The 26,351-nt window shown below is 41.4% G+C and overlaps 1 protein-coding gene across 2 annotated transcripts in view; it reads right to left on the bottom strand.

Moving 5' to 3' along the window:
• Polr1C (RNA polymerase I and III subunit C) overlaps positions 1 to 26,351 on the bottom strand; it is a 63,863-nt gene that overhangs the window by 1,730 nt on the left and 35,782 nt on the right. For both annotated transcript variants that reach the window (XM_067111335.1, XM_067111336.1), the window contains 2 exons: positions 14,133 to 14,279; positions 13,444 to 13,599 (listed from right to left, as the gene is read on the bottom strand). In XM_067111335.1, coding sequence (XP_066967436.1) covers positions 13,444 to 13,599; positions 14,133 to 14,279 — 303 coding nt within the window. The remainder of the gene's footprint in view (positions 1 to 13,443; positions 13,600 to 14,132; positions 14,280 to 26,351) is intronic.

The following is a 26,351-nucleotide window of genomic DNA, read 5'->3' as shown; positions in this document are numbered from 1 at the left end:
TGATGGTAAGTCTAAATTTAATAACAACACACTTGAAGTCAACGACAGGAGCTTGCTTTCGGATGCACGCTGCATAATTTTTTTTACTTTTCACATATTTTAACACCAATTGGGATAAACTACACTAAGCATAAGAAAAACATGTTATTATAAACTTTCTTTGAATACCAGAATCTACTAAAAACATGGAATTAATAAAACTCGCTATTAGTGAAAACTTCCGGGGAGGTAAAAGGAACAGCCTGTGGCATTAGATAAAATTTAGATAAAATTACCTAGATAAGTAGGCCTAGTTATTCATATGGTATCCACATGCCAGCAAATGTTGATGGGCAAGAAAACTTTTCAGATACATATCATCTTTTATAGGCTTTTGTGCTGAAGCCTTTTGTTATATCATTATGATAAATATGATGACACTTTTTTCTTTTACATAATAATAATGTACTTCCCTTATTATGGCTTTATTTCTTGCAAAGATTTCAAACTAGGCTAGCCTATGTCTATGTGTCTTACACCATTTTTTGACAATTGCAATAAAATTTGCTTAACTCTTTAAGGTAAGGAGTAACAGTAAACAGTAGCTGATGCTTGATATAAGTTAAGCTAGGTGTATGTAGGCCTATGATGTAAGTCCGTATAGAAAGGATTTGCTAATTTTGTCGTAAAGGTATAGATTCTATTAATAGCACCATTTTCGGTTTGAGAATACTGTAATGTTCCATAAATTGCATAAAAATCATAATTAAACGAATTCATAATTTCACCAAGTTACAACGCGATACCCCTCCCCCTCCCTTCCATCCCCGCCTCGGTATTTGACAGCAGACGCATAAAGCCAGCTAATCCTTAAAATGTATATGTGTATAGTACATATTCTACTCAGTCACATATTCTTTTACTTCTCAAAATATCCGCAGAAACTCGTGTTAACCTTATATGTGTCCTGAACAGAACGCAACATAAGAAAAAAGTTTTCTTATCTCGCATTGTCTGCTGTAACTTACATGAAAGAGTAAGTTGTTAGTGTCTCATGAAATATATTTTTATTAGCGTGCACCTACAAAAAGAAGCACAGAAACTTTTTCATTGCAGATATAGCCATTAAAGTAATCTAAGTAACGTAACACTGATTTCAACATTTACATAAATCAGGAAAATGCTGCAATGACAATCACCTGTGATAGTTTTTCCCGCCAGGTCACCGCAGGCTGTTCCTTTACCTCCTGGAAGTTTCCGATAATAGCGAGTTTTATTAATTCCATGTTTTTAGTAGACTCTGGTATTCAAAGAAAGTTTATAATAACATATTTTTCTTATGCTTAGTGTAATTTATCCCGATTGGTGTTAAAACATGTGAAAAGTAAAAACATTATGCAGCGTACATCCGAAAACAAGCTCCTGTCATTGACTTCGGCGGGTGTTATTAAATTTAGACTTACCACCACAATCCTTTATAATCTCTTTATTCGTTAACATTATTTATTGACAAAACACATATCTGAGGGAGAAATTTAGGTTAGTAAATAAGTTTCGATTCACATTACTTGGTAATTATTTGAAAGCAATGATGCTATTCAGACAAAATATTTGCAACCAATCAGCTAGCAGGAAACTTTTCTGAGCTAAAAGGACACCCCTGCGATTCGGTGCAAATGTGCCTCGGTAAAAAAAAACGAGTTTAGTGGATTTTATAGAAGTGCAGCATGGTGGTAAGAGGACCTGAAATGAAGATGGCAGCAACAAAATTTGCAAAGATGGTGGAAATCTGATGAATGGTTATGGTGTTTCCATAACTGCCATGGGTTATATGATAGGAAACTGGTTGGAGAGGGAGTGAGCACACCCACTGAAGAAACAGGCCCTTCCTGTCCTCACCCCAATTTACAACTTTAATGAGAATGGCCTGGTTTGGAAGTCCCCTAACACACAAATGCTGGCAGGGGCTCTTGCTGTCTGTGGCATGAAACAAATCAATCGAATCTCAGCATTTTGTTTTGCTAATGCATACAATTCTCATCACCTCAAATTGTGTTGTTGCTTGATGCACTGGGTGCTGGTCCATTATTATTTGTGACAGACAACATGGTTCACAGTTAATGTTACTTTTATATTTTTTAATCATACAGTCATGGAAAACTGAAAATTCATCCCACTTGCGTTAGGGCCTCCATCTTGATGAACAACTATGCCACACACCTCCAAGGAAGTGCTTATGCAGAAGATGGTAGGATTAAGTGTATTATCCTCCTGAAAAGTGTATTTTAAACCCGTAACTAACTGACAACTCAAATGTATCAAACTTGGTTAATATCCTTGCTAGACAGACTTAACAACACAGTATGTGCCTCTCCCACATAAGTGTCCTTATAGAAGGATGAAGAAATTTGTTTTTATTTAGCATTTCCCAATTGAGAGAGAGAGAGAGAGAGAGAGAGAGAGAGAGAGAGAGAGAGAGAGAGAGAGAGAGTAATTGAGAGTTGTGAGTGGTTGTTGACAGAGTGGTTGTTGGAGTTCGTTTTACGGCTCTGTCTGTCTGTCTGTCGGGAGTTTTTCGGTTTTGGGAAGTCTTGGGCAGTTGAGGTCCAACCTTGAAAGTGAACGGGAGTTCGTCTGTTTTTTTGGGACCACATTAATGGTTCATGTGTCTCTTCTTTTTTTGTTTGTTCGTTGTTGGTGGAGGGTCGGTTTAAGTTTTTTGTTCGTGGTTGTGTGCTGTGATTGGCGACCGTGGACCTTATCCATCTCCAGCAACCGAAGATCAGGGGTGAGTGTTGCGTGTTGTGTTGTTTGTGGGTGTGAATTCCGCCACATAATATTTGGCGCCCAACGTGGGGCAGCTGGTATTGCAGCTGCAAGTGAGATTGGTGGCTGGTAGTGTGACTGAAGAGAAGGATGGAAGAGGAACTGGTGAGGTTGAGAGAGGAGAATACGTGGTTGAGGGGTGAGAATGAGAGATTGAGGAGTCAGTTGGAGGAGATGGGGGGAATGCTAACAAGTGCGAAAGAAGAAATGAAAGGGGAGATGAAAGAGTCAGAAGAGAGAATGGAAGAGAGGGTGGATAAAAAGTTGGAGGGAATGATGAAAGGTGTGGAAGAAATGGTGAAAGGTATGTTCAAGGGTGTTTTTGGAGAAGGGGCTGTTGGAGGCAGGTTCTCTGGAACGTGTGAAGGGGCAAGAGAGAAAGAAAAGGAGGAAGAAGTGAATGGAAGCGTGAGTGATGAAAGTGATATGGGAATAGGAAGTAAGAAACGAGGGAACGAGAGGCAGGGTAAGGAAAAGGGGAATGAAAAGCGAGGGAAGGAACGGAGGGAAAGTAAGGATAAGTCAGGGGAAGAAAAAGGGAAGAAGGGAAAGGGAAAGGAAACTGGTAAGAAGGGTAAGGAAGTGGGAAAGGCAGGAAAGAAGGGAGAGGGTGAAGGCAGTAGTGATAGTGAGGTGGATGGAGGTGAGTGGATAAAAGTGGATAAAAAGAGGGGAAAGAAGAGTCTAATGAGTAAGATGAATGTAAGTGCGGAAGTGGACTCTTTATATTCGGAAGAGGGTATGAAAGGACAGAGTGAAAGTAGCGAAAGTGAGAGTGAAAGTGAGAAAGAAGTGAGAAAGGCTATGTATGTGAGGGAGGTACCCCGGTGTGAAAGGTATAATGAGTATGGAAGTAGGGATGTGCATGATTTCTTTAGGGAGTATGAAAGGTTTTGTCAGGATAAGTATGGGGAAAGTAAGAGAGTGTGGGCACGAGAATTAGGAGAATATTTGACTGGGTTTTTACTTGATATGTATAGGGTTATTATGAGTGTGGGGATGTTGAGTATGACAAGGTGAAAGCTAGACTAGTTGAGCAAGCGAGGCGTATGAAAGCGAGTGTTAAGTATAAGAGGAAGAATGAATTTGATGAGGCAAGAATGAAAGCTGGGGAAACCTTGTCACTGTATGCTTGTAGGCTGGAGACGTTGGCAAGGAAGAAGTTTGGGGATGATGGGATAGATGAATGTAAGGAGTTAGTACGGAAGTTGTTAGGGACAGTGCCAGATGGAGTTAGAGAATTTGTGAACTTGAAGCGGAAGGAGAAGAAAAGGTGGACGAATGAAAGGTTGACTTGGGGAGAAATCTTGGAAATTGTAGAAGATTATGAGCTTGACAAGGTTATAAAAGAGAGCAGAAGTGTAAGTGTAAGGGCTGGGGTAGATGAGAGAGTGCCAGAGTTTGGAAGCTTTAGGGATGCAGTGTTGAGGGGCCCAATGAGAATGGCCGATAGTGTAATAGATAGGAGTGTAAGAGCAAGTAATGTGGAGGTGCCAGTGAGGATGAATGGTGGGTTTGTAAGGGAACAACGGGTTGGACGGGTTAGGGATAGTAGTGTACAAAGGGGAAGGTCGATGAGTGGAAGTCGAGCGAAGTGTTTTAGATGTGGAAAGGAAGGACATACAAAGAATGAGTGTAGGTGGGCTTTAGGAGCGTGTTTTGGGTGTGGGCAACCGGGACATTTGGTAAGGGAGTGTCACGAAAGATAGGGGTTAAATGCTACAGGTGCGGACAGGTGGGTCATATTGCTAATGGTTGTAGGGTACCCAGTGAATGTAATATGTGGCAACTGTGGTAAGAATGGGCATTATGCGAGAATGTGTTCAGAACCGAGAGCGAAGTGTGACGAATGTGGAATGGAAGGGCATGTATCGTGTGTGTAGACGAAAGAGGGTGACTGTGACAGCGAATTCGGGAAACTGAGTGTGAAGGGGGTTCAAATGGGTGGATCCTCCAGGATGCAAGCGGTGCGTGTGATGCATGTACGTGAGGGGTTGTTGCATGAGGGAGGTTTTGCTGGAAAGACTGACGAGTGCATGAGTGTGCAAGTGTGTTGTAAGGGAGTAAGATTGATTGCCTTAGTAGATACCGGGTGTAGTATGAATGTCATATTTAAGAATGGATGTGAGAAATTGAGGAATACGTGTGAGATTAGGAACTGTCAGGGGAAGTAAGAGGGATTGGAAATTTAGGGGTAGCAGTGGTTGGAAGAGTGTGTGAACGGTTAGAAATTGGGGTGTAGTGATGGATGAAAGTGATTTTTGTGTGATTGAGAGTATGAATGATAAATATGATATTTTATTGGGATGTGAGTTTTTGAAAAAATGCGGGATGGTGGTCCGTCCTAGTATGAATGTAATTGAATTACGTATGAAAGGGGATGTGCTTGGAGATTTGTATTTGGGGAAGGATGGTAGGGTTGAGCAAAAATTGTGGAAGAGAGTGCCTGTAATTGCGACAGAGAGGGTAAAAGTGCCACATGAGATTGGAGAAGTTGTGAGTGTGAAAGTGGCATGGCCGGATAGCCTCGGGATAGCCAATAATGATAGGTGTGAGTATGTGGTTGAGGGAATAGACATAAATAAGTTAGTCAGGGCAAATGTGTGTGTATATGATGGGGTTTTGAACATGGGAGATCCGAGGGTATATATAACGTCATTGCCGAGTGTCAGGAAGAAGCGAGTCCGAGGAATATGTGAGGGAGATTGCGTGGGAATATTGCGTACGTTGGTAAATGTGGATGATGAGAGGTACGTGAAGGTACGGCAGGTGATGACAGGTGATTTGAAAGGAGTTAATGATTGGATGTATGAGAAGTTGAAGGAAAGAGTAAAGGTAGATGAAAATGTAAGTGATAACGTAAGAGAACGATTGAGGAGAATGTTGTGGGATAGGCGGGGGCATTGAGTCGTGGAGACGAGGATTTTGGGGATCAAGCTTCCCGAATTTAAAATAGTTCTGGAAGACGACACACCCCATATATCAGCGTCCCCGACATTTTTCTCCGTCTATCAATCGTGAGATAGAGGAGCAGTGTGAGGAGCTTGAGAGGGTGGGAGTGATTGAAAGGAGTACGAGCGCCTGGAATAGCCCCATTGTACCGGCACGTAAGCCAGATGGAAGTTTGCGAATGTGTGTGGATTATCGGAAGGTGAATGAAGTAACTGTGAAAGAGCGATTCCCGATGAATGTGGTGTCTGATTGTGTGTACAAGATGAATAGAATGAAAGTGTTTACAAAATTAGATCTGGTAAGGCTATTACCAGATGCCTCTGGAGGAGGGGAGCAGGCATATTACGGCCTTTTCTAGTGGTTCCTGCCACTACCAGTTCAAGATTGAGTTTCGGACTGGCTAACGCGCCTGCTGCCTTCCAAAGGGCAATGAATGTGGTTCTGGCTGGGTTTGATCGCAAGAAGGTAACTGTTTTTATAGATGACATTTTGATTGCGAGTGAGACTGTAGAAGAGAATATGGAACTGCTTGAACGAGTGTTAGCAAGGTTGGAAGAAGTAGGAATAAAAGTAAAACTTGAAAAGTGTGCTTGGTTGGCTGGGAGGTGGAATTCCTAGGGCATATGGTGAGTGGAAGAGGTGTAAGGAAGAGTGATAAGTTCGTGAATAAGGTAAGGGAATTTCCACGTCCCGGACCGTGCGTGAGTTGAAAGGATTTTTGGGTTTAATTGAGTTTGGAAGGAAGTTTATAAAAGATTGTTCAGGGATCGGGAAACCACTTACTGAATGGACGGGGAAGAGAAATTGTGTAAGATTGAAATGGGATGAGCAAATGATTGAAGCGTTCGAGAGATTGAAAGAGGAGGCTGCAAGAGACGTGATGTTGGCTTTCCCGGACTATAGTGAGAATGCGAATAAACTAGAACTGTATACGGATGCAAGTAAATATAGTATGGGAGGATGCTTGGTACAAATGCAGAAGGCGAATGGGGAGAACAATTGAGAGTAATTGCGTATGTGAGCAAGGCGTTTGGAAAGGCAGAGTTGAAATATTCGGTGATTGAAAAGGAATTGGCTGCAATAAGTTTTTGTGTGAAAGCGTTGAAAGTATTTTTGTATGGGGTAGATTTTGTGATACGGATGGACGATCGACTGCTAGTATATATGGTTAAAAAGGAGAGTGTGAATGCTAGAATTGCGAGAACGATAGAGGATTTGAATGAGTTTAGTTTTAAGGTAGAGTATGTACAAGGTAGACAGAATATTGTTGCAGATGCTATGTCGCGTATGTGGACTGAACGAGATGATAGGGTTAGGAGCGACTGGGACCCGGACCAAGTACCTGTAGGATTTGTGGTAAAGCAACAGTATGTATGGGGAGAATCGAGTGTGGGAATGTCTGTTTGGGGGTTGAGTAATTTGAAACAAATGGGTTGATTGACGGAGTACCTGCAAGCATGAACGAGTTACGTGAAAAGGTGATGAATGAGATGCCGGAAGGAGTGCACGAGGAAGGAAGGAATTAGATGAGGAGGAAAAGTTAGTGAAAGTGTTGTTGGTAGTGGCTGAAATGTTTAAAATTACAGTACGATTGTTCTTTGGATGGAATAGGCCGGTGGAGTATAAAGGAAGGGTGAATGAAAATGGTACGAATGTGATTTTAAATGTTCACTGTGGAAAGGATACTTGTAGCTGGCTGGTTAAGAAAGGTGATTGTGGGAAAATGAGGGAATAAGGGGTAGGGTTGAGGATATCGTTGAAGATGAATGCGATGAGGATGGTTGTGAGGAAGCTAAGCCGGTGAATGTAGCCGTGAGAGCGTGTATGCATGAAGTTTAAAGGTAAGTTAGTAACAAATGTAGTGGTGGATCAGAATAAATATTGTAGTTTGGTAGACACGGGAGCACAAGTGTCGTTAGTGAGTAGTACGGTAGTTAGTGAATTGGAAAGGTGCGATTGGGATATAAAAAGAAAATCAACGAGTGTAAGGATACATGGTTTGGGACAAGGGAGTGTGTTAGTATGGGAGGAGGTACAATTAAAAATTCAGTTAGGGGATTTGAAATAATACATAATTTTGTAGTCATGGATGAGAATGATATGCCAACATGTTTTTTATTAGGAATTGATTTTATGAGAATGCATGATATAAGTGTGGATGTCGGAGGGGAATTTTAGGAAAGGGCGGCAGGGAAATAACGAAGGTTAAAGGAGGGGATGTGTCTAAAACTAGTTTTGTAGGTATGGTAGATATTGCAAGGAGTGAAAATGATTTGTTGAGTGAAGAGGAAATTAAGCAGATGCAAAATCAGTGCATGAAAATAAATATGTTAAGAGAGTGTGTGTTAGGGGTGTAAGAGTAGGAAGTTGGCCGTCTGAGTTAGAAGTGTATAAGCGAAGTGCTAAGAGATTTGTTGTATGTAAAGGTATAGTTTATTTTTGCATCAGGAAGGAATATGGGATGGGGAAGTGTATGTGCCAGTATTTTCGGAAGACGAGCCGTGGGTATGTGTTTATTGGTGCATAATAGGTTTGGGCATCTGGGGAAAAATAAATTATGGGAATGTATGAGAGAGAGATTGTATGTGCCTGGATTGAGTAAAATTTGTGCGGATGTAGCGATTACGTGTGCGGACTGTCAGAAGGGTAAGTATCAAAGTGTGCATGCGAATCCACCTGTGTTGCGATTGCAGATGAAAGAGTTATTTGAGATGGTTGTGATTGATTGTGTGTCGTTGCCTGTGACTGCTAGAGGACATGTGGGAATGGTTGTAATGGTAGATCATTTGAGTAAGTTTGCATATGCGGTAGCGATTCGAACAAAAAGAGTGAGACTGTAGCGAGAATGGTGGGTCAAGTGATGTTGCCAATGTGTGTGTGCAAGCCGACGTGAATGTTGAGTGACAATGGGCCTGAATTTGTTGGATGGGAGTTTGAGCAAATGTTGCGTGATTGTGGCATAGAACATGTGTACTCTACGCCGTATATGCCCAGTGCGAATGGATTGGCGGAACGAACGGTGAGAACGTTGACAGAGATATTGCGTATGATGAGTGAATGTGATAATGATTGGGATGTAAACGTTGGGCGAGCGTTGTGGGTATACAACGCCACCGTGCATAAGGGTATTGGCATGTCTCCGTGTAAATATGTGTTAAATTTTGAAAAGATAGTGAGACCGAGTCTATCTGAGAATGATAGGGAGGTATGGAAGAAGGCGCATGAAAGCTTTGAAAGTTACAAGGTGGGCGAGAAAGTATTGAAAGAAGTAATCGAGAAAGGGCGGTTGAATGTAAATAAAGTGCGTGAAAAATTTGAGGGTCCGTATGAGGTGTTGGAAGTTGGTCCCAGTGGGCTTAGTTATGTTGTAGGGGAAGTATGTGTAGATGGTAGTGTGAGAGAAATGCGAGCACATCACAACCAATTGCGTAGATGGAAGGATGTACCGGAATATGTGAGAGAGAATGGGGTGTATAAATGGTTGAAATCGAATGTGGGTGAACCAAGTATGCATGAGAGCTTGTGTATGGAGGATCAGCAATTTGTTTTGATAGAGTATGGTAAAAAAACGTAAGAAAGGGAAGAACGTAAGTAAACTGAATGGTCGTAAGTTGTGTGATAGGGGTGTGAGTGCCAAAGTGGAAATGAGTGATAAAGCGTGTAATACGGATGAATGGGATGGTATGGATAGAACGTATAGCATATGCGGGTTTGATATAACTGAGTTGACTGAACGTGTAGGGGTTAGTGAGCGGTTGGAGGTGAGCGAAAGTGTAAGAGTAAGAGAGCGTAGCAGTAATATACGAGTGATTGAAAGCATGAATGAATCGTTGCAAGAATTGGAAAGGTCAATGAGCGAATGGGATGGGTTAGTTGAAGAATTGGGGAGGTATTTGGGAACGAAAGTTAGAGGGTATAGATGAGATTGTGGATGAAATTGAGAGTGGTAATAGTGAAGAAGATAGCGTGAATCTGAGAGAGAATGGAGGAGAAAATGTAAATCTGAATGTTGCTGGAAGAGAGAGCGAGTCTGAGAGAATGATTGCGTGCCCGCGAACGCGATCTAGAGGACCTGCTAGTGAGCATCCGTGGGTGTTGCGTAAGGCGATTTGAAAGAGGTGTGAAAGGTGTTGGTTGGGAAATGCTAAAAAGGGGGGAGAAATATAGAAGGATGAAGAAATTTGTTTTTATTTAGCATTTCCCAACGTTTTGTGAGAGAGAGAGAGAGAGAGAGAGCGAGTGTAATTGTCGTTGTGAGTGGTTCGGTTGTTGGAGTTCGTTTTTACGGCTCTGTCTGTCTGTCTGTCGGGAGTTTTTCGGTTTTGGGGAAGTCTTGGGCAGTTGAGGTCCAACCTTGAAAGTGAACGGGGAGTTCGTCTGTTTTTTTGGGACCACATTAATGGTTCATGTGTCTCTTCTTTTTTTTGTTTGTTCGTTGTTGGTGGAGGGTCGGTTTAAGTTTTTTGTTTCGTGGTTGTGTGCTGTGATTGGCGACCGTGGACCTTATCCATCTCCAGCAACTGAAGATCAGGGTGAGTGTTGCATGTTGTGTTGTTTGTGGGTGTGAATTCCGCCACATCCTGAATACTTGAAGAAGAGGAATTAGGCATTGGCAAGAAAAGCTATTTACTTCTATGGACACTACTTGGTACAACAGCACCTTAACTGACTGGATTTTGTTATTTACCATATAAAATATGTCTGAGTAATAAATTACAAAAATATTTCTAACGAATAATCTGGTAAGCATGTTAGGCATAGTGGCTGCTGAACCAACATGACTAATGGTTGCCTGGCTAAACCTGTAATCATGGGTTCTTTGTTCCAGGGGTAATTGAATCATCATCTAATTTATGCTACTGAGAACCTGCGTCAGTTTCATGTTTTTTAATGAAGTGATAGTAGTCCAGGAGATGACAATTCCAAAGAAAAGGAAGATGCTGAGGAAAGAAGACACACGTAAATCGTAAATTGCTATAATTTGCAGTCTACCACAATTAACTGGGCTGCAGTATGGCAACACATAGAAGAGCTGCTGGAGGATACTGCAGATCCACAAGGCTTCAGTGGCTTTGATTCCAGTAATATCTTAGCTGCCTTCTAGAAAGTTGGTCAATCCTTAACCCACAAAGACAAAGAAGGGGGACCTGGGCATCAGTTACTCACCAAAGACAAAAACATCCATGAAGTTGTGGATAAGTCAAGTGATGAAGAGGATGATGATGTTGAATCACCCAAGAAATCAACAAATATATCAGGGATTATGATGCATTGTTTGAGTGGCTTCATACACTTGCAAGTAAACAGACCCATAAGGAAATTAGGTAATGTCATTTACTGGATGCAAATTTTCATCAAAAAAGCAGGCTAAAATCAGTTAAGAAATTGCTATCATACTTAACATACTACCCTTTGAGGAGACCCTCTTCAATAACAACAACAATTAAACACTCAATAACAACAACAATTAAACACATGTATTCATAAAATTTAGCCCCATTTATCACTGGGCTTCTATTGAGCAGTAGGCCAGCAGTGCCTTTTCATTTAACCAAGTCTCTTACTCTTTTTTTTCTTAATGCATTTCTATTTTGATCTCACAATCCAAAGACGGGTGCCAAATACTAAAGAGGAATTGCCACCAGACACTAGAAGGCTGGCGCCGGGAGCATGAGAGTGGAGGATGGGAGCCCTGAAGGTTGGCGCCAGGTACTAAAGAGAGTGCTGAGCGCCTGGGAACTGGTGTCGGGCATCCAGGAATAGGCGCTGAGAGAACAGGAACTGACGCCAGGTACTCAGGAAGACGTCAATTCGATGAGAGATGATCATACTACACATCTATCAAGATGCCTTTCCAGTGGCTGTCCAACACTACACATCCTACAAGACGCCTTTCCAGTGACTGTTTGCCGATACCTGGGAATGTACTAAAGGTTCGACTGAGGGGGCGACTACCCGTGGGCAAACCCCACCAACCTCCCTTGGACTTCCAGTATGCCTCCTCCCAGGTTCAGGGGTGTCTGACAGGGACCTTTGTCTAGGACAGTCAGCAGGACGAGTAACCACCTCCTCCACTACACATCCACCAAGTTGCCTTTTCATGGCTATCTGCCGATACCTGGGACTGTGCAACAGATTCGACAGAGGGAGCAACTACCCAGGGGGACTTCCCACCACCCTCCATTGAACTTTCAGTACGACTCCTCCCAGGTCTAGGGGAGTATGATAGTGACTTAGGTCTAGGAGAACCAGCAGGCTGGATAATCACCTCCTCCACTGCACAACCTCATTTGCAAGGTCAATTTTCTGTTAACCCAGACACAAGACTGGCAATGGTATGGGAAGGAAGCTAGGGAGCCAGGCACGGAAGCAAGTGGATAAACACATAGGGCTAGTAGAAGGGTATGTCAGCTTTGTGCATGTCTGGCTGACTGATACAGTTGCCGCCTGTGGGTGCACTTGGGTGTTCGGGCGCTTATGGGCTGCACAGAGCATGAGTTGGCGCCAGATGGTAGGAGTCGCCCATGGGCGCTCGGGCGCTTTTGGGAGCCTTTGGCTGCTCAGAGTATGAGTTGGTGCCATACGGTAGATGGCACCAGTGGCTGCTTCTGGTTACTGGAAGTGTGGAATGTTCAAGATCTGCGAATCAACCTAGATGCGTGTTATCCTTGCATTTCGTAAATGTAATGACGAAGCGATTACTCTACACAAAATACTGAAGAGGCAAATACTGGGACCGATTCTCGGCTGACGATAGAATGTTATAACTTGTTGACACTTATCTAGGTCTCGCACCACTTCCAAAGTGCTTGCAGGGCCTCCATTATCAAACTACAAGTTTATTCATCAGATGTATTGCCCTGAGCATGCATCATCACACTGCATGTTCCATATTCACTGTGTGATATTCCATATCACAGCATTGATAAACAAAAAAGTTTAAAGTTTGTTTGAAAGACTACAAATCCTCAAATTGCCTCAGCTCAAGAGGAAGCTTGCCATATAATCTAGGAGATACGTATTAAGGACCCTTCTCTCCTTACTATTTTCTGCCCTTACGCTTTCAATTCTCTGCAAGGGAAAATGTGAGGGTTCGCTTTCAATTCTCTGCAAGGGAAAATGTGAGGGTTAAGGTAGTATTATTTACCGACAGCTAGCAAGTATACTAGGTTTGTAAATAAACATAAAACAAAAGATTCAGCCTAAGGGAACGGTGTAACACATACGAGAATTACTTAAGGGCAGAGTTATTATCGGTGGCTTGCAAGCCTAGATGTAAACAAAAGACTTTTAGACAAAAATTCTCATAATGAATCAACTTAATAACAAAAACAAGGAAAAAACTCATCCTGAGATTTCATGAAGGTTACTAATACGCGTTCCAGTGGATGTGTACACCACCGAAATCCAGATATTATACCCGGAAAATAATGAATACAGCTGCCGCCATACTCAGTGTTCACCCGAGCACGGCAGGAACCGATTGAGGTTATCTGCCAAAGTCGTTCCTAATATTCCTGTTAGTGGGCGGAACTGGTCACCGACACATTTGCGAAGTGTTACCCGCAAAATTTTGAATTCAAGCTGCCCTGTAAAGTGAACTAATAGCTATGTAGTTACTTGGTAAGTTACTTATATAAAATGTGCATATACTTACATACTGTAAAATTCATTTTTAACACTTACCATCAGGTTTATTAACTATATTTATGACTCCTGGAGAAAAACACTTTTGTAACAGTTCTGCTTGGTCTCCTTCAACTTCACGAGTTAACTGGATCTCAGGAAGATAACGATATGAAGCAATTCCTGGTTGAAATTTTGCATGATCACTTCCAACGCCTGGAAAATAGAAAATATTTTCAAGTTAACACTGAAAGAAGTGAACAAGTTAACTAATGGAAAATTTATTGAATATAATAAATACTTTAAAGACTTAACACAATATTCCACACTCACTACTTGCAATTGTGAAACTAAGACAACAAGAAGCATTTCAAGCACCATGGATAAGTATATGCAGGAGAGTCTCACCTAATAAAATACTTCAAGAAATCTGGCCTTCTTGATAAGTAACAAAGACCTTATGGTTTAGCCTAAATTTGAATGATAAAAGTTATACCATAAAAAAGCACCCGACATTTATTAGTTAAATGCATCATGTCTAAAGGGGTAACAGAACAAAATCCTCCATAATGATGAAGCAGATACGTAAAGAAGTTTGTTGAGAAACTGCTGTGAATAAAATTGGTACGGTACTCTTAACAGACAACACTAAAATATAAAAGCTACAAATTCCATACATGAGCCAATTACAGCTTTCTGAAGACAGTCTTAAAATTAATTAAGTATACAAAATTAAATGAAATACCAACCTTTTACAGCATAGGCTTCTAAATGTATTAAATGACCTGGGTTCATTTTTGCAAGCAGAATGTCATCATGTAAAGGGCCCATGTTTGCAGGCTTGAATATATCTGTCTGATTGCCAATTGGTACCCATGTCAAACTTGAAGAGAGTACTACAAAGAGAAAATATATTTAAAAATAGTTCCACAATAAGGTGTTTATGGATGCTGAATTGATGATTATCCCACGACAATGAAACCATCTAAATTATGAGCATGAATTATATGCTTTATATATCTGTATACAGTGTGACCTCATTAATCTGGATGGTAGAGATCATTGACAGACTTGCTAAAATAGTTCTGCAAACAAAATTATTTACATTTTAATGTTATAAATGCTTTCAAGGTAGAATATAACATTCTACAATCCCTTGACAAAGTTACAAAATATCAGAGCATCAAAGGTTTAAAGCATTAAAGGGTGAAACATTAATGGTAAGTTTTAGGCTAGGTTAGACCACTAAGATTCTTAAGAGATGCTACTTTATAAACTAAAAATATTAATTACTGTACTCGCATGGCAAAATTATAAATGCATTAATGTTAAAGTTTTAGCCTTCTTTTAACACCATGAACAGTCAACATGTAAACCATCAAAACAAAAAAAGTATTTTTCCCACTGAGCTAAGGCATGACAGCTGTAGACTTAGCTACTTTATCTACAACTTCACGCTATCTGATGCCTACATGCATTGGGACTTAGCTCAGCTCAATGCATACCAACTTAATATATTATATATATAAACTGCTTGAGCTATTGAACAAGGAATTTTTTGGACTGAAAGTTTAAAGTGCCTCTGTGGCACTTACGGAATCGCTGAAAATTGGGAACTTTTGTGCTGGTGAGTTTTCATAACTTTGGCTACAGATAAGATCGAAGATAATTTTGCTATGAACATAATCTTATTAGTAATAACAAATAGTCTAGGTAATAAGATATATGAATTTTGACCATCAATGAATACTGCACAATTTGGATCTTTTTATTGTACTGTATATGTTCCATTATGTGACTACTTACTTTGCATTCTTATGTACTGGCGTGAGTAATGCCTAATCCAGAGAGGTGGAATTTTAATTTTTAGGATGGTTACACTTAGATTAATTGTCTCAGTAAGTGAACTGGTTCAGATCTAAATACATTCTCATATTAACCCTTTCCTATCTGCTTAGTTATCACACCACTGAGGGTACATGAGCCCCAATGTGTCTGGGAGCGCTCGATAGTGCGAAAAAATAATTATTTCGAAAATTCAGCAAAAATATAAATTTTATGCCAACAACGTTCATTTTGCTGTCCTTTTTTTTCTAAATGTTTATATTTTATGGTGGAATAGTCAGAATAAGAGTCCCAGCCCTCTAAATACGAAAAAATGTGAGTTATTTAACGAAAAAAAAATTCTTTACTTATTTTTATATTTTCGTTCGTAACCCAAAAACTATGAAAGTCAGACAAATGAATTATTTTTAATGAGAAAGCCAACAAAATTCCCTAAATACTGACATATAAAACAATGGAAAACGAATAAGTCCAGTTGGTGAAAAAATTTATAGAAAAGAGGGTGAGAAACAGAGCGCTCTGCCCGGCCTATGGTGAGAATTATCGCTAGAAAAAATTTTTTTTGAAGAACCCTATCTCGGTTATTTTTCATAGAAATTACTTTGTAAATATACGAAAATGTAGAGAAAAAGTTGAAGAATAAAGGGAAAGTCAAGAAAAATGGCTTTGGTAACGGCAACAGTTTCATTTTGAAGTTATAAATTGATCGAAACGAAAAAAAAATGTTACCGTTGTCAACATTATCGTTCGTAGCTCAAAAGCTATAACAGTTAGGCGAATGAATTATTTTTTATGAAAAAGCCAACACAATTCTCTAAATATTGACATATAAAACAATAAAAACGAATAAGTCCAGTTGGTGAAAAATTGATAGAAAAGAGGGTAAGAAACAGAGCGCTCTGCCCAGCGTATGGTGAGAATTATCGCTACAAAAAAATCTTTTTGAAGAGCCCTATCTCGGTTATTTTTCATAGAAATTACTTTGTAAATATACGAAAATGTAGAGGAAAAGTTGAAGAATAAAGGAGAGTTAAGAAAAATGGCTTTGGTAATGGCAACAGTATCATTTTGGCGTTTTAAGTTGATCAACGAAAAAAAAAGTTACCGTTGTCAACATTATTGTTTGTAGCTCAGAAACTATAACAGTTAGGCGAATGAATTATTTTTTATGAGAAAGCCGAGAAAATTCTCTAAATATCGACATATAAAAGAATGAAAAACGAATAAGTCCAGTTGGTGAAAAATTTATAAAAAATAGGGTAAGAAACAGAGCGCGCTGCCCGGCATACGGTGAGAATTATCGCTAGACATTTTTTTTGAAGAGCCCTAGCTCGGATATTTTTCATAGAAATTACTTTGTAAATATACAAAAATGTAGAGGAAAGGTTGAAGAATAAAGTGAGAGTCAAGAAAAATGGCTTTGGTAACGGCAACAGTTTCATTTTGACGTTATAAGCTGTTCGAAACGAAAAAAAATGTTACCGTTGTCAACATTATAGTTTGTAGCTCAAAAGCTATAACAGTTAGGTGAATGAATTATTTTTTATGAGAAAGCCAACAAAATTCTCTAAATATCGATATATATGATAATGAAAAATGAGATTCAGAGCCCTGCCTAAAATCCAGACGTCTCTTATGTGATGCACTAATGCGTTTTCCGCTAGTTTTACCGTAAAAACTTTGCGAAAGCATGTTGGAAACTGTTCTCGATTGACGTCGCTGTATGTAAACAGCCACACGTGTTTACCCAACCTCGTACGCATGATCTCTGACAGAAGTGTGGCCTGCCAGGCCTGCGTGGGTGGGATCAGCTGATGTCATTGTGAGAATTTTACTACGCCATGGATTTGCGCATGCACAGTAGAGGAGCTAAAAAAATTTATAGGAAATAAAGGGTACGAAACAGAGTGTTTCCAATAATGTAATCCTACATTTTATAAAAAAAAAATGTAAGATACGAGAGAGAAACGTGGGTAGGATCAGCTGATTTCATTGTGAGAAATTTACTATGCCAGGGATTTGCGCATGCGCAGTATAGGGACTGCTTGCCTGGCGTATTGATGCCTGAGTTACACGGTCCAAGGTATGCTTTAGCCTATGGAAACCACCAACTGTCCGAAAATAAAAAAATTTACCCTACCACACGTACGAAAAATGTCGGTAAATTTTACGTAAAATTACGTCAGTCAGAAAAGAAGGGGGGTAGGGGGTTATTGCGTAATATTACGTCAATTGGACAGGAAAGGGCTAAGTAGTATTAACAAAACACAACTGACAAAAGTTTATTGAAATTACTTGATAAGATAATGGAAACCATTATGATAATACAAGGAATCATTATTTGCAGCCTATATAATGTTTAAAAGCTTCACACCTCTTGTTATTTGTAACAAAATAATAAAAAAGTTTAACAGGCAATAGAAAAAAATCAATATGTTCCACATAAACCATGCTAACACAAAATTAAACAAAAATATTTTTTAAATGACTGAAAATGTTAAATGCACTAATAAAAACTACACAGCAAAATTCCAAGGTAATCTCTCTCTCCTTCCCTGAAAATCTTCTATACAGTACCTTGTACGATCATGAATATGAATTAAAGTGATGCAGTGTTAAATAATTTTACTGACATGTGAGAATTAGTCTCAAATCCTGACATTCATGCATGAAGTGTGTTGTAGATAACACAGAAATAGTTAAAAGAAAAAACTTAGTATAATTTTTTCACAGCACGTTTTAATGATTCATGGATTCAAAAACACTTTGTTACAGGTGTATGTTAGTAATATCTTTTGGATATTTTATTTAATGAAATCTACAAAAAAATGTGATGTGATTATTATGAAAATTCAAGAAATATTCTTTGCACTCTTGTTAAGATGTTTCTGTGGCCTCTTGCTAGAATATAATGCAATGTGTTCAGCCTCTCATTGGCCCAGTCATACCACACCATGGCTGAAAATTAGCAAATTTTAATTTCATATTACATCTAATAACAATACAGTAGCACACAGATAACAGACCGTGGTATATTGTACTTTCAGATACAGGCAGTCCCCGGTTTACGACAGGTCCGGCTTACGACGTTCCGAGGTTACGACGCTTTTCAAATATATTCATCAGAAATTATTTCTCGGTTTACGACGCATGTTCCGGGGTTATGACGCGTCGTACACCAATCTGACGGAAGAAATATGGCTCCAAAACGGCAGAATAATCATAATTTGGAGTTTTTCTTTTATGAAAACTCAATGAAAATGCAGTTTACATCGTTTTCAATGCACCCAAAGCATTAAAAGTAAGATTTTCTTATGATTTTTGACGATTTTCAACGATTTTTCGGTTTATGACAATTTTCGGTTTACGACGCGGCGTAAAAACGGAACCCTCGTCGTAAACCGGGGACTGCCTGTATATTGGTGCGAAATGAAAATATCAGTTTGAGGGGTTTTGCCTGCAGATCGCGCTCCAAACTGTTTTTTCAAATCAGGTGCCAAAAAGAATGCTGGGAGTTTGAGTGAGGGAGAAAGTGCATCACCCACTCATGAATACATGTTTATGCTTACAGTACCCTGTAATTTCACTTTACAATACTGTACTATATACAGGCAGTCCCCGGTTTACGACGGTTCCGGCTTACGACGTTCTGAGGTTACGACGCTTTTCAAATATATTCATCAGAAATTATTTCCTGGCTTACGACGCATGTTCCGGGGTTACTGACGCGTCATCATACGCCCGATCCGACGGAAGAAATATGGCCCCAAAATGGCAGAATAATCATAATTTGAAGGTTTTTTTGATGTAAAACTCAATAATAATGCAGTTTACATCGTTTTCAATGTACCCAGAGCATTAAAAGTAAGGTTTTCTTATGATTTTTGACGATTTTCGACGATTTTCCGGCTTACAACGATTTTCGGGTTACGACGCGGCGCAAGAACAGAACCCCCGTCGTAAACTGGGGACTGCCTGTACTGTCCTGCAGTTTATATTAACCTGTTAACTGTCATTTATGACAGACGTTGCTGCTCCCGTATCATCACATTTTCTAGCTTGTAGTGCGGTCATTTGGTCTGGTAATTTTTGTGCTTTTTTGTGAAAGAATTTATTTTGCATTTTTATATCCCAATTCTATGAAAAGACGAAAGAATTTATTTTGCATTTTTATATCCTAGAGATTATAAGCATGGAACATAAAAGGAAAAAATTATTCTTTCGAATGCCATTCCCTGAAAAATAGAGCCAGTAGATTAATGAATTGTTTAATTTCATTTTCATTTGTATCATACCATTTTAGTGCACTTGATATTGTAGACAAACTTTCTACATATTCATCTAGAAACTAGATGGAAAATCTGTTCGTTACTGGTACTACATGCTCCATGACTTTGTCATATACAGTATAGAAAAAGAAAAAAAAAAAAACCTAAAAAAAACTTCACAGGGTTTCCTTATCCTAAACACTAAATTTCACACCTTTGGGTGAACGAACAGTAAAGAATCCCACTGGGCTTCCCTTATCCTGAACAAAAAGTTCGTGGAATCTGCAAGAGACAGAGAGAGAGAGAGAAAGTAATTTTTGTGATGATTATGGAAAAGGTGCCGTTATTTCTTTTTATCATAGTCATCATCATTGTCTCCAACGAGTAGTGATAATATCTCTTCAGGCAAAAGATTTTTCTTCACTTTAGATCGTTCATTATGGGGGGAAAAATGGGATCATACAAAAAGAAAAAAAGTTTTCATAATAAAACTAATATTGTAATACTTACCTGAACACCTGAATTAGCCCTGGTCACTGACCAGCCCGAACTATATTCCCATAAACTTACCCACAAAGTGTGTAATTTACTGTCAGCATTGCCAACGCTACAGGTAAAATCTTGTCAAATGAGTTACCTGAGGTACCGTTGACAACGCTGCTGCAAATACCAGCCAACAGAGGCCGACATTCCCAATTGAGTCACTCTCTATCAAAAATTGAAGTTGGGAGGAGGGTGGGAATCATTCAGGACTTCAGGTATTACAATATTATATTTATTATGAAAAATTCATATTGCAATACACTCCCTGAACACCTGAATTAGCCCATTAACAAAATTTTAATGGAGGTGGGATCAATCTAATTCAGCCTGACCTGTCAATGGAGAATAAGCAGGTAACTCATTATCAACCTACTATGTGTAAATGTGTGTGTCCTCACCTAGTTTTCCAACTCGGTAGGTGAGGATGCTTGTAGAGAGCGTACCCCACCGTCAGTCTCGTGTCTAAGGTACCGTCTGAGTCAGAAGTGCCTCCCATGTGATATTCTATACTTCTCATGAATGGAGGGGAAAAGTCAAACCTCCCATGTGGCTATTCAGCCTCTCATGTCTGGAGGAGAAGTTGAGTGTGCAGGACCTTCGAGTTCTCTACTGCTCGCTGACGCAGATGACTGTGCAGAAGTAGCTGATGATATTCCAACATGACCATCGGGATCTGCCTAACCTCAAAGGCCTAAAAACAAAACAATATACTCAATATGAACCCTGACCAACAGAGACGCTTCAGTTCATTTAGACTACCACTCACTACTACCTAATCTCCTAGCACCCTAACAATACAAGCTAACTAAAAAATTGAGTTAGTCGGAACAAAAGGACCCAGCGAGTAACCCTTCTCTGAAGAAAACTGAGTATCCCTAAGGTAGAACGTTGTGAAAACCGACACTGACTTCTAAGTAGCCGCCTCCAAGATTGCCGACACCGACAAATTCGTCAAGGAAGCCGAAGAAGTAGCCATCCCCCTGATATTATGCGCCCTTGGACGTGAAGAACTCGAAGGCTCTGAAAATGATGAAGAACCCCCCGACGCTTGACTAATAACCTCTCGCAAGAAGAAACTAACTGCATTTTTTAGAAATAGGACGAGATGGATACCTAGGGGAAACAAGTAAGGTTCTCGGACGAGGCAAAAATTTCTCAGTACTTGGCAAATAAGCTTTGAGAGCTCTAACTGGACACAGCAGCATTTCGGATGTGTCACCTCCTACAAAATCATCCAATGATGAAACTTCAAACGATCTAGGAAGAGGATTCATTTCAGATTCAGACTTCGCAACAAATTCTGGCAAGAAAGAAAGATATCCCGCCCCGAAAAGGATACCGTCCTGGCCACTGCCTGAATCTCACCAATTTTTCTTGCTGTAGCCAGAGCAACTAAAAATAACACGTTCTTGGTTAACTCTCTTAAGGATAACGACTCCAAGGGTTCGAAAGATGAAGAGCTCAAAAGTCTCAAAACAGCCGCTAGATCCAACGAGGGGTCCTGAAGCGGAAAAACTGGACGTTCTATTCTAAAAGCTCTTAATAGATTGTGCAAAATTCAACTGGTCGAAAGCTCAGGCAGGTGAAACCTGAACATGCTACTGAGCATCGACCTATATCTCGCAATCGTAGAATATGACAAGTTCTTCTCCTTCCTAAAAAACAAGAGGAAATCTGCCACTTTTGCAACTGATGGACGTGAAATGCTATGCCCCTCTTTCCGGCACCAACTACGGTACATAGTCCACCTACTCTGGTATAGTTTCCTAGTTGATCTTCTTGGACAGAAAGGCAGTTGGTGAGCCACTGCCTTAGAGAGTCCTGAATGATGGGCTGCTCGCTGGACAGTCTCCAGGCAGCTAGCTTTGGCACACGGAGGTTCCGATGGGAGTAATGGAAATGAGGCTGTCTGAGAAGATCTTTCCTCTCTGGAAGGAATACTGGAACTTCTGTCAACATATCCAGAAGGTCTGGAAACCAAGGTCTTGGGGCCAGAAGGGGCTTATCAAGGTCATCTGAGTGTTGATACTGTTCCTGAGTTTGATCAGTACCTGTTGAATCAACCTGAAAGGAGGGAATGCATACACTTGAAGGTTGTCCCAGGAGTGCAGCATTGCATCTGTCCTGCACGACATGGGGTCTGCTACTGGGGAGAAGTAGACCGGCAGACGGAAATTCATTCTTGTGGCAAAAAGATCCAGTCGCTGGCCACCTCCTCAAGAGATGTTGTACTTCTTCCTGAACCAGAGTCCATTCGCCCCCGAGAACTTCCTGAGAAGGACTCAATGCGTCTGCTAGAACACTGAGCTTCCCCGACACAAACTGAGGGATAAGAGAAACCCTGCAGTCCTCGCACCAACGAAGAACTCTCTGTGCTACGCTGTTTAAGACATGCGATCTTGTTCCTCTTTCTTTAGATACAACACGGGTAACATTGTCGCAAAAGAGAGCTACTACCTTGTTGCTTACTTGCTCTGAAAAGCAACTTAGAGCCTCTTCTACTGCTCTCAACCCCCGGAAATTTATGGACTACTCTCGATCCAGATCCCTCCAGAGGCCTCTGGCCTCAGATTCCTCCAGGGTCACAGCCCAACCCTGATCTGAGGCATCTGTGTACAGATGAACGTCTCGAAGAGGGTTAGTCCAACCTTACGCTGATGGTCAGATGAGGTTCTTCTGACCACCACCAAAGATCCTTCAGGCAAGAATCGTCCCAGACCACAACTGCTTTCTCTTCCCGAAAGTCCCAGCGATTCCTGAGACACACCTGCGGAGAACGCATCCGGAGACGAGACCCTGGAACTAGTAGCAAGAGGGAGGGCATTTGACCCAACAAGCTCTTCCACAAGCTCACTGGTTGAGCCCTGTCCAACAGGAATACCTCTAGTTGACCTAGAACCGCAAGAATTCGTTCCTCTGTTGGGAAAGCCCTCAAAAGATGCGTCTGAATCTCCATCCCCAAATAGGTCTTGACTTGAGCTGGAATTAGAGAGCTTTTGTTCAAACTGATCCGAATTCCTAAGGTCTGACATAGTTCAGTAAGAAATCCCTTGCCTGCAACACTCCATCCACAGATGAAGCCTGAGCCAACCAATCGTCGAGGCATCTCCTCATTTGAAATCCCTGACGATGCATTACGTCCAAAATTGGAGACATTACCCTTGTGAATACCTGAGGTGCTGTGGTTAGACCGAAGCAGAGGACCTTGAACTAGAACGTTCCAGTTGGACCCAAGAAACGAAGGAATCTCCGAGATTCCTGATGAATCGGAATGGAGATATGCATCCTTGAGGTCCACTGAAACCATCCAATCGTCTCTCTGAACTGACCACAGCACCGACTGTGAAGTTTCTATGTGAAACTTCGTTGACCTACCAGCCGGTTGAGACCCGGATGATCTATAATGGGTCTCCAAGACCCTCCTGCTTTTGGAGCCACGAAGATCCAGCTGCAAAACCCCTGAGAAGGAGGAGCGGGCTCTATTGCCCCCTTCTCCGAAAGGACTTGGATCTCCGCCGCTAAAGCTATCCCTTTGATGTTGGGTGGGGAATAACTGGGAAGGCAAACCGGGGAGCTGGATGGAGGAGGACGAGAATGAAACGGGACAATGTACCCCTCCCTTGACACCTCCACTACCCAACTCTCTGCGCCCCACTCCTTCCAGATGTTCCAAAAAGGAGCAAGGCAACCTCCCACAGGTACAGGAGAAGGGAATATCTCCTACTTCCAAAAACCACTCTTGAAAGGTTTCAAATCTGAGGCAGAAGCCGAACCCTTAGAAACAAAATGGACCTGCTTCGGCGATCTTACAGGGGACTTAGAACTTGATCGCTTAGCTGGAGATGGCATCCTGGATCCTTCAGATGATCTTGAACCCTGAGCCACCACATGAATCCTAGCCTGCTGTGACGCTACTGCTGATGACGACAACACGAAATTGACCACGGAGGAGACATCCTTCTCTCTAAAAAGACTGTTGCATGTCTGGATAGTGAGGCGGCAAATGATTTAAAAAGAAGTCCCTCCTTTTCCTGCCAAAGAATGTTGTACAGCCAGCCGAAATGTTAGCCTGATATGCCAACCCCATCGAAACTGAAGTGATGGAGGTTGTCAAACAGTACAAAATCATGGGTAGTATACCCATCTTATTTCAGAAGCCCCATCAACCCAGACAACATCCACATAGAGTGGGACAAGGCCTCAGACTGGCTGCGAAAAGGTGTCCTCCAAAATACAAGCCTCACGAGATGTAACCACTACCAAACGATTCGACGAAGGAACCCGAGAGAGAAGGGCCTCAACAGACTCGTTGAGTGGAACTCTGACACCAGTAGAAGGGTTACCCGCTACCCAAAAGAACTCCTGCCGATTAGGAAGCAAGGTTGAATCTTGTCTACCTGACCCGATAAGAGAAGCTAACCTAGGGTCCCCGCCTACCTCAACGCCTGCTTGACTCGGTCAAACCAAACCAGTTTACTTGATGTTTGGAAGACTACTGGTTTAGTCGCTTACAACGATCCAAACATTGCTTGGCTTGGTTGTGTAGGTTCTTCAGGAGCCTTGGACTGCGGATAGAGAGAATGGATAAAGTCCACCATCCACTTATCTCGCTTTCATTTGCAAGAGAAAACCTATATCTGGTACCAGGCCCTCTTCCTCAAAAAGAGCATTCTCTGTCAGACTGGTCCGACCAAACCGAACAGGAAAAGAGACAGGCTGATCACCCGCAAGAGCTGCACCTGATAACCAAGAACTCGCTACACCTGGATGCGCAAGACCAACACCTGACGTACCTGACCCCATCATACCTGAGCCAACCATACCCAGTTGCACAAACCCTGTACCAACTAAAGCCGATGACAAAACTCCTGAGCCAGTTGCACTCGACTGCGTAAACCCTGCACCACCCAGCGACGATGACGTAACACCTGGGCTGACCACACCTGGGCAACAAACGCCCACCCCTGAGAGCGGAGAGGCTGCAACACCCAATCCACCCAACCCTGGATGAACCAACACCGCACCAGGACGGGTATCCGGAGCTGAAGTCACACTGATTAAGGGAGAGGGAGGAAGAACTCCCTGGTGACCTGGAACCAAAGCCGAACCCACATTGAACACCTTAGAAGGAGGAACAGAAATAGCCGCAGGAAAAGTTGAGAAAGATGTAGAAGAAGGAGAGAAAAAGGAAGAAGCCACACTCGGAGTAACCACCGGAGCACCTACCGCCGACATTAGACAGGTGGAGAACATACCAACTGGTCCAGTACTCAAAGGTGTTTCTAAGGACAAGCTACGAGCTGCAGAACCAATGGGGACTGAAGAAGGAAAATTACCAGCTGCCTTAGTGAAAGAAGTGGCTGAGGACACCATCGGTACTGATACACTCAACGATGGCGCAGACGAAATGCCAACTGCCGTAACATCCGCAAGGACCGCGGTGGACACATTACGTCTTAAACCCAGTAGAGGATGAGTGTATGGAGTTGCGGAAGACTCCGCAACTGCCTGTGAAGCATCTAGACCAGAAGCCTGAGAAACTACAGGACCCGTGCAAGGTGCTAAAGTACAACTTCCCTCATCCCCAAAGAGAAACAGAGGGAGCAGCTGAAACTCAACATTACAGGATTGAACCATTGAAAATTCTTTGCTCTGCTGAGTTAATGGCAAAGAAACAGGATTAGTGAGAGAAGACTCCGAAGAGCCCTCCGAAGAGTGACCCGATAGAGAAGATTGTGTAAAGACATTGGAAGAAGGCTTGGAAGAAATTGGGGAAAAGAAAACTCAGAAGCAGCAGAAGAGGCCATAGTTTTTAGAGAAAGAAAATAGACCGACACTTCCCCCTTGATAATCTTGACAGACATCATTAGCAAACTCAGGAAAATTCTTCAAGATGTGATCGTGAGTACTGGGAAACCCAAAATTGAAACACTGCCTAACTAGTAATCTATAATCCTGCGACAAACCCAACAAATCTGCATTATATTGGGCCAAATTGAAAACCTGACCACCAGAATTACCACCACCACAAGATGAACCAAACTTATCTACTGAAGGAAAAGGAACCTTCGAAGATGAAGGAGCACTCTCCAACCCTTTAGAACCAGACAAACCCGAAACCACATCCGAACATTCAACCATGGACTTAGAAACCTTCTGTTGTAAAGAACTCGAACCAGGAAATGAAACTGAAGATGGATCCAAAGACAAAGCTGTCACACCAGAAACCCCAAACGAACCTGAACGCGAAGAAGCCTGCACCTTCCACTTCTCTTCCTGAACACTTCCTAACCTATTATCCCTACTCATCTG

Source organism: Macrobrachium rosenbergii, chromosome 11 (assembly GCF_040412425.1).
Source record: "Macrobrachium rosenbergii isolate ZJJX-2024 chromosome 11, ASM4041242v1, whole genome shotgun sequence".
NCBI classification, from domain to species: Eukaryota; Metazoa; Arthropoda; class Malacostraca; order Decapoda; family Palaemonidae; genus Macrobrachium; species Macrobrachium rosenbergii.
Note: the sequence above shows the minus strand (reverse complement) of the source record. Positions and strands in the feature narration are given on the sequence as shown.